The sequence below is a fragment of the Equus caballus genome, chromosome 27 (genome assembly GCF_041296265.1).
Source record: "Equus caballus isolate H_3958 breed thoroughbred chromosome 27, TB-T2T, whole genome shotgun sequence".
NCBI classification, from domain to species: Eukaryota; Metazoa; Chordata; class Mammalia; order Perissodactyla; family Equidae; genus Equus; species Equus caballus.
This window is the reverse complement of record NC_091710.1, coordinates 14,736,835-14,745,120: the sequence shown is the minus strand read 5'-3', so window position 1 is coordinate 14,745,120 and position 8,286 is coordinate 14,736,835. Positions and strand designations below refer to the sequence as shown.

Genomic DNA, 8,286 nt, shown 5'->3' with positions numbered 1-8,286 from the left:
ACGTGCTAGTTTGACAGACACGCCCAGCTTAGTGCTTGTGGCTCTGGCTGAGAAAATGCCTCCAACCGCTTAGTCCCAAGAGGTCGGAGGGGCCATCTCTGCTCCTGGACAGGGTGAACCACACTGCAATGATCCTGTCCTCGGCGGGAGGGGGACTTGGGCATGTCCTTCAGTAGCCAGGGAGGGGACTGGCACTTCTCCCTTCTCCACATAAACTGAGCTGCTCACTCTGGGAGATTTCTAAATTCGAGGAGGAATGTGAGTTTCTGGATCTGGTTTCCATGAGTGCTGCGAGCGAAAGACTCACACCTCCACTCCCAGGATTAGAAAGAAGCAACAATTTAATATAATACTCAAACGGAGCATTTACCATTGACAACAAAATATGGCCCCGCCAAATAGGGAAATAGGTGCTGGGCAAAAGGGGGGAGGGAGAAGAGGGGTTGGTGCCTTCCCTCGTGGCCAACAGGGGACCCCAAGAAATGGATCACAAAGTTCTCCTCATCAGAATCAGGGGAGGTGGCCCTGTGCACCCTGAGTGTCAATGCTGTGTCCCCGCTGTAGCTCAGCTGGTCTCAGGAGGGTCATCGACCACCACCACTGGGCCCTTGGTTGGGGGTCTGGTGTCTGGAGAAAGAGAGGCATTTCCTGAGTGGCCTGCCCTGGAACCACAGTGCACACCCCATCCCGGCCCCCACTGCTCTCTGTGCTCCAGCCCTGTGCTCAGTGCTCAGTCAGCCAACAGCACCCCATCTGTCCCTGACACAGGGGCTGATATTTAGCGTCACCCATTTCACAGAGGAGGAAACCAATCCCAGGAACGTGAGTGCAACCGCCCAGGACAGGACTGCTCAGCAGTGGAGCTGGAACCCAGGGCCAGCTGTCTGCCTCCCCAGGCCCACACTCAGCCTGAATGTTTCCTGAGCCCGTGGATTCAGCCACTGCCGGTCTAGACACTCACTCTGCCCTGAGCGGTTCTTCTTGTGTTTGAAGAAGAGTCGAATCTTTCTGACCCAGTGGTATCGGGGCTCCAGCTGGCAGGACAGGCTGTAGCTACGGGACAGAGCAGAGCTGGGAGCTCTCAGGAGCCACACATCACATGTGCATCCTGGAGCCTGCCAGCAGCTGGAGTCGAAGGGCCCCAGGGGTCGCCATGCAACCAGATCTGAGGCTGACCATGGAGCCATGGCCATGGGTTCTGGAGCTGGTCAGCAGAGAGAGTCTGCCCTGCCCTCCCCCAACTCCTGACCCGACTCACCTCTCCTCCTTGCTCAGGGGCTCCACGGCCTGGAACCAGGCCCCAAAGTGCTCGTCGGGCTGCACGGTGTACAGATTTGCAGCCTCCTGGAGCAGCTCGATCTCCTCCATCAGTTTGAATTGCTAGGACAGAGCAAGCACAGGATGCCTACAGGGCCTGAGTGGGGGACCCTGAAGGGCTCGTGGAGGGGTGAGGAAGGGGGCAAGGGGCCAGTCTGGGGCCTTTGCCCACTTGGGAACCCTCCCTCCCTGCGATTCCAGTCAGGACTTGCCTGCTCTCACACTTGGCTCAAAATAGCTCCTCCTCCAGGAAGGAGTCTTTGATGCCAGCCCTTCCCCCACCCACCAATGCCATAGGATCCCTAGCTCTGTATATCGAACTGTGCAAATAAATGTTCCACCCTGGGGATTGGGCCAGAGGGGGTCCTGCCCACTGTGGGGTGTCTCTGATTTCCAACCCCCACCCTCCCCACCGGGAGGCCACAGCCGCTTACTTCATTCCATTTCCGACAGTTGAGCACATTGCCCTGGAAAGCAGACAGCCGCAGTCCATCAGAAACAGCCCCCTTGGCCAGCACTAGCCCCCGTCCACACCTCTTGCAATGCTGCACTACTGCCAGTGGGCAGGCCCATCCAGAGCCCAGACTTGGACCTGGGCCAGTCTCTGGGCTCCAGAGCAGGGGGCACAGAGCAACTGAGGCAAGAGACCTTGTAACCCAAACCTCTCTGATGACACGTGGGGAGACTCAGGCCTCAGGCAGGAAGGGACAGCTCAGCCACTGATGTGCTTCCTGACTGGGAGGGGCCCGACTTCTCTTCCCTCACTGGCAGGGCCAGAGGGAGAGGCTGAGTCCAGCTCAGACACCACCTCCTGCGGCCACACAGTCAGGCAGCTCTGAGCCTCAGCAGCCCAGGGAACCTGGATGGTGGCTTATGCAGAGCCTGCATCACCCACTGGGGAGATGGGCCTGACACCCCAACTCCCACAGGAGGCTGGAGGCCCTGCTGAGAGGACCTTTGCCAAATGCAGAGAGCTCAGGGCTCAGGACAGGACTCTCTCCTCCCCACCCTCAGGAGCCTGAGCCCCTGGACCCACCTCCGGGCTCACTCACCTCCACATAATCCTCCATCGTACCGTCCAGCAGCTCCAGGGAACGGAAGAACGTCACCAGGGAGGGGACGACACCCTGTGCCGCCATCAGGATGGGCATGGTGATGAGCTCCCGCTCTCAGGTGCCCCCATGAACCTTCCCCTGAAACCCTTCAGCCCAGCCTCCTGCCCACCCCATGCCCCCACACAGAGCAGCCTAGGATCCTCGGGACACCCCAACACACACAATTCCCTCCCCCGCTCCCCTCTAGGAACACCAAACTCCATCAGTCAAGTCCCAGGGATGGCTGTTGGTGCCTCCCAGGGGCAGTGGCCCCTGCCCTTCCCCACCCCAAATCTGCCCTGCTGCCAGCCCTTCCAGGCCCCCTCCTGCTCACTGCCACTGCAGGCCCGTCATGCTTGGCAGCCACAGCAGATTCGCCTGAGGAGGAAGGCCCCTCTCCCGAGGGAGGCCTCCAGCTGGGAGGAGGCGCCCCCTCTCCTCTGACTCCTACGCCCCTCCCCCACAGTCACCCTCACCTGCTGCCGCTGCCTCTCCTGGGCTCCCTGGCGGGCCCTCTCTGCAGTCTTTAACACGGAGGTCGCCTCCTGTTGGGGCCAAAGACAGGGTCCGTGTGCCCACACTCCCCTCCACATGTCCCCCCAAGGCCCCTGATCTCAGACCCTGGCCATCGGATCCAGTCGCCTGCTGCCTCTGCTGCTGCAAACTGCAGGGTGCTCTGATTCTAGACCAGTCCCAGCTCCAGGACTCAGTCCTGTGTGACCTTGGGCCTGCCCAGGCCTCCCTGGCCCTCTTTCCTCAGCTGAAAAGTGTGAGGAGAATGTCACCTGCTTCCAGGAGTCTCCTGAGGACTCAGAGTCATCTGCGTGTCATCACTGCTCTCCCCTCACCTCTCGAGGAGGAGCCGGCACAAATCTCCTCCCGTTCCTGTCCTCCCTTGGATGGTAGCAGCCCCCTGGGAGGCCTGCACCGCTGATCATTTCCCTCCACTTCCCAGAGGAGGAGACGGAGGCCCCCAGAGGGGCAGTGACTGGCTCAGGGACCCACTGGGAGAGGCTGCTCCCCATGCCAGCTACAGGCCCTGTCCCCGCTACCTTCACCCCACCCCTGGCTCCAAATCTGACCAAGGCCCCGACCTCTGGACTCCAGGGGTGCGTCCAGACCCCAGCTGAACAGACAGGGAGGGGGAGGGCAGGGTGTCTTGGGGGACCTGGCCGAATGGCCCCAGCCTGCCCCACCCTCACAGGGCTCTCTGACCCCCAGCCTGGGCCGAGACTTGCCATAGCCTCACCTCCTAGGATACCCTCAGGATGTTCCCCTCCCCTCTCCTTCTGGCCTCCTTCCAGATCTCCAGCCTCCAGGTTACCTGCACTAGCAGCTCCCTGCTCATGCGTTTCTCTCTCCTGACCCACTTCTTCCAGGTTCGAGAACTCTCCCTGCGGGGTGGGGAAAGAGAGAAAGAAAGAAAGAAAGAAAGAAAGAAAGAAAGAAAGAAAGAAAGAAAGAAAGAAAGAAAGAAAGAAAGAAAGAAAGAAAGAAAGAAGAGAGAGAGAGAGAGAGAGAGAGAGAGAGAGAGAGAGAGAGAGAGAGAGAAAAGAAAGAAAGAAAGAAAGAAAGAAAGAAAGAAAAACTGTGGGATGCTTGAAGGCAAGTCCCATTTGTTTGAGAACCCAGCAGATCCAAACTGCCTGGGGCCTGGATGAGGGATTTCGCTGGGGTGCTCTGAGCTCTAAGGTCCCCATGGGACTGTGGAGGGGCCTCTCCTCTTGTCCCTTGGGACCTCCATTCCCAGATGTCCCAAACAGATCTCCTTGGAACAGTGTTGGTTTCAGCTGCATAGAGGCTTCTGTTGCTGCAAAGGAAACACCTGACAATCTCCACCTGGGCTCAAGCCAGGATCTTGTCTGGAAGGAAATGGATCCCTGGGATGGAACTGCTGGCCTAAGGGCACTGAGAGACTCAGAGACCCAGCACCCAGGTCAGTCCCTGTGCCTGGTGTTCTCTGTCTCCCAGGTGGTCTCAGCTGACTTTGGGGGACATGCCGGCCCAAATGAGGTTGCCTGGGCCACCTCACCCTCATGGTGCTTGGCTGGAGAGCAGACTACCCACTACCCACCTGGAAACTTGTCCCCAGGTGTCTTGGAGACAGGCAATGGCAGGGCTCTGCAGGGCAGAAAGGATTGTGTGGAGGGAACAGAAGTTCCCGAGGCCTCGGCACTCCTGGGGAAGCAAAGAGATGGAGCCGTGAGGTGGAGCTGAAGCTCTGCTGCCTCTGGTTTCTGTCCCCTCACGGACTTCTCCTGTCCTGGAGGAGACACATGCCCAGGGAAGCCAGGGAGGGCACACCTGCCACACGATGAGTAACACTGCTCACAAGGAATTGAGCTTGTCCCCACTGGGACCTCAAGTCAAGGTCAACGTGGCCCTGGCATGAGGGTCAAGGGACAGTCCAGGGACTAAGACCCCAGACTTCAACCCTGAGAGCTGAGAAACAAGAGGCAATTCCCATGCATCCAGACAGGGCGTGCCAATGCTTACCTCAGCCACCCTGATCCACAGCTCAACCACCCTGGCCCTGTCCTGTGCTGTCATGCTCGCATCCCCAAGGCAGGTGACGAGGATGCAATTGGCCACGGTGTTGTAGTGCATCACAGTGTCACGGACGGTGGGTGCCAGGGACTCGCGTTCCCTGTTGTCGCACTCAGACCAGATGGAGCCGAGGCAGTGGGCGGGCACCAACGTCTTGAACAGCTCCTGCAGAAGATGCGGAGTGTCACCCGGTCCTGCCACACCCCAGCTCAGCGTCCACAGTCCCCCATAGGCCCAGGCAGGGTGAGATCAGAACTGGAGCTCAGGAAGCAGAGCATCTGGCCTGAGGCTTATGGGAGTCCCAGGGTTTTGTCTGTGTCCACTGAATGCACCCAGTCCAGGATGACCCCGGACTCAGGACTGTGGGGAAGGGAGGGGACATTTGCTCCCAGCCCTGTCTCACTTCCTCCAAGCTCCAGAAGGCAGCCCACACATGCCCACCAGAAGGGCCATCATCCACCCATCCCAGTGACCCTCGGGTCCCACTCCCCATTCCCATGCACATTCCCCCTGAGGCAGGGACAACCCCCAGCTTTGTTTGACTGTCTCCACTAGACTCAATACACATCACCTTCCTGATAAGTGCTGAGGCTGTCCGGGACACCTGCGCAGATGGGGGATCCCCCCAAGGACCTGGCAGCACTTCAGTGAGTGCCCATCCCCCACCAAAGGGCCAGACTCTGCCCACCTTCCACTCTCTCCCACCTCATTCATCGGCACAGCCACCCTATACAGCAGGTGCTGAGTGTCCGTCTCTACTGTCCCCTGTTCTCTAGGGGACAGCGAAGGCTTGGGGAGAAAGAAATCTGCCCAGGTCACAGTGTTGATAAGGGAGGGAGCAGGGATTTGGACCCAGATCATCGGAATCCCGAGCAGGGAATGGCAGGTGTGGGGTGGCTCATGGCACCGGGAAGGCAGGGGCCACCCGCCCCGCGAGCTCCTCTGCTCACCGCAGCCATCCTCGTCATCTGCTCTGCCACCAGCTGGGGAGGGAAGTCCAAGATGTTCGGCTTCTCCTCCCGCAGCTGGTCCTCGGTGGTCACGGCCCAGGGGCAGCTGGGCTCTGGGGCTGCCTTTACTGGTGGCCCTTGCTCTGGTCCTGGAGTGGCCGACTCAGGGGCTGCTGGCTCCAGCTCTACCACACGTGGTGAGACTGGAGGTGCAGCTGGCTCCAGCCCGGGGGCTGGCACTGGCTCTGGCTCTGGAAGTGGCAGGAGCTTTGGAGCTGGCTCTGGAGCAGGATAAAGAGAAAGTTTCACGCACACACCTGACAGTTTCTATGCCTTTCCAAAGATAGAAAGGACTCCACTGCCTCTAAGGGAACGCTAGCCCGTGAACCTCAACACAGACAGTCTTCCCAGACTCCAGTCCCCTCACCTTTCCATTCGGCCTCAATGGCCTTGAGATGCTCCAGGTGGCCTGGCAGAAGGTAGGCATGGCCCTCCACGTGGGAGCCACCAAAGCTGACGTGCAGAGTGGCCAGCTGCAGGGTCCAACAGGGAAACCGCAGGGGCTCCCTGCAATCCTGCCCTTGGCCCAGCCAGGTTCCCAGCAGGAAATAGATAGCACTGCGGGGAGGCTGATGGGCCAGAGAGTCAGTGGCCCGGCCTTTCCTTAAACACCGGCCTCCCAAGGCACTCTTGTTAGCATCTGCGCCCCTGTGCCAGACCCTCCCCCTCCAGAGGAGGGCCCCATCCCAGCCCTGAGCCCTGGCTGGCTGACCTGGCTGTGGCAGGCCTGCTCATCCAGCAGGCTGAACACAGAGTCTGTGAGAGTCTCTTGTTCCCACCGACACTCTCCTCCCCAAGGGTCTGGACACAGCCCACTCAAGCCCTCCATGTATGTGGGCCACTGGAATGAAGACTCCAGCAGATTTGGGAGCAGCTTGCTCACACACCTCCTACTATGGACCTGGCGGTGGTGCTCACAAGGTGTGGATGTGGAGAAAGGGAGGCAGGAGGAGCTGGGACTCTGCTGGGAGTGGGTCTCTAGGGGACAACGCAGCCCAGCCTCCCTTCCAATTCTCAAGGGGCCTGGGACCCATGCACAGCTCTCTTTGAGTCCAGTCCTGCTGGAGTGGAAGCCACCAGAACTGAGCCCTCCCATGGGAATCACAAGATGGGTGAGATGCAGGGTTCTCCCAGGCCTGACGCAGCCACAGCCTCCATCCTCGCCCCGCACCCTGTTTGCTAGAGACAGGAGGCCCTTCTTCTCGACCCAAAGACCGCTCACTTTGGGAGGTGGTCCTGTCCTCCAGCGTCCCGCATGCAATGGGCCAAGCTGCCTCCATGTGTCCCAAAGGGGATGAGGGCATCACCCGGGATGGAGGGTAGATGGGACCTGTGAATGATGTCAAGTGTGACTGTCTGACTCTCAAAATAGATGGGAGGACCAGGGAGGCTGTCTGCTTCATTCACTGAGTGACCCTTAGTGTCCAGAAGTCCTGCTCAGAGTAGGTCCTTCATAGACATTGTTGAATGACCTCCAACCAGAACCATCCCAGGTGTCTGAGTGGGCCTGTGGCCCCTCTGTGACCCTAGAGATCCCTAAGTGGATACACCAAGGACAAGCACCAGGACCAGCTGGATGGCATCTCAAACTCTTTGACAGGGTGCTCTCCAGGTGCTTTTCCAAACTCAAAAAGCCACAAGCCAGTGAAGGGAGAGGTGAATTGAAGACTACTTTCCATGGGGGACAGAGAAATAATCACCACCAGCAACCACAGCATGGCCCACCACCCTCTCTGCAGAGCCGGGCACCAGGGAAGCACCTGGACGGCTGATCCCATTCATCCCTGGGAGAAGCCTAGCAAGTTCATCCTCTCTCACCCCACATTTCAGAGGAGCCAACTCAGGCTCAGAGAGATGTGGTGACATTCCCAAGGCAAGACACACAGCTGGCAGTGGGCAGAGTCACCACTGTGCTGAGGAGGAGGCAGGCAGTCACCTGGGAAACAGCTGGTCCAGGACCTGGTGGGAAGTGCTGGAGCCTGAGTAGCTGTAGAGGGAGGTGATGACACTGCAGAGGACTCTGCTGGGGAAGGCTGGCAGCACAGACTCTGAGAGCCTCTGCATCATGCCTGCCTGGAGGGCACGCATACTGCAGGCCTCAGTTACAGACAGAGTGGACTCATCTTCACTCTTGGTGGGATGAGGAGGACACAGGGTCAGGGCCACCACTGCGAACCACCAGCATTATCGAGGTCTGCAGCTGACCCAGGAACACCTAGCCCCTCCCAGACATGTGCGACAGGAGACACAGGAGCTCCCACACTCAGCAAGGTTCTGGGCTCTCACAGTACAATCTGACTTTGGGCGTGCGAAGGATT

The 8,286-nt window shown here is 59.2% G+C and overlaps 1 protein-coding gene across 1 annotated transcript in view; it reads right to left on the bottom strand.

Annotated features, from left to right (window-relative positions):
• Positions 1 to 323: 323 nt before the first annotated feature.
• The window catches only part of LOC106781089 (ral guanine nucleotide dissociation stimulator), a 32,419-nt gene continuing 24,456 nt past the window's right edge, over positions 324 to 8,286 (bottom strand). Inside the window, exons 6-18 of the mRNA XM_070253485.1 lie at positions 7,905 to 8,098; positions 7,191 to 7,298; positions 6,336 to 6,526; positions 5,909 to 6,189; positions 4,908 to 5,123; positions 4,486 to 4,589; positions 3,736 to 3,805; positions 2,888 to 2,956; positions 2,370 to 2,444; positions 1,752 to 1,784; positions 1,259 to 1,380; positions 962 to 1,053; positions 324 to 627 (exon numbers count right to left, since the gene is read on the bottom strand). Of these exons, the coding sequence (XP_070109586.1) occupies positions 566 to 627; positions 962 to 1,053; positions 1,259 to 1,380; positions 1,752 to 1,784; positions 2,370 to 2,444; positions 2,888 to 2,956; positions 3,736 to 3,805; positions 4,486 to 4,589; positions 4,908 to 5,123; positions 5,909 to 6,189; positions 6,336 to 6,526; positions 7,191 to 7,298; positions 7,905 to 8,098 (1,617 nt within the window). The 3' untranslated portion in view covers positions 324 to 565. The remainder of the gene's footprint in view (positions 628 to 961; positions 1,054 to 1,258; positions 1,381 to 1,751; positions 1,785 to 2,369; positions 2,445 to 2,887; positions 2,957 to 3,735; positions 3,806 to 4,485; positions 4,590 to 4,907; positions 5,124 to 5,908; positions 6,190 to 6,335; positions 6,527 to 7,190; positions 7,299 to 7,904; positions 8,099 to 8,286) is intronic.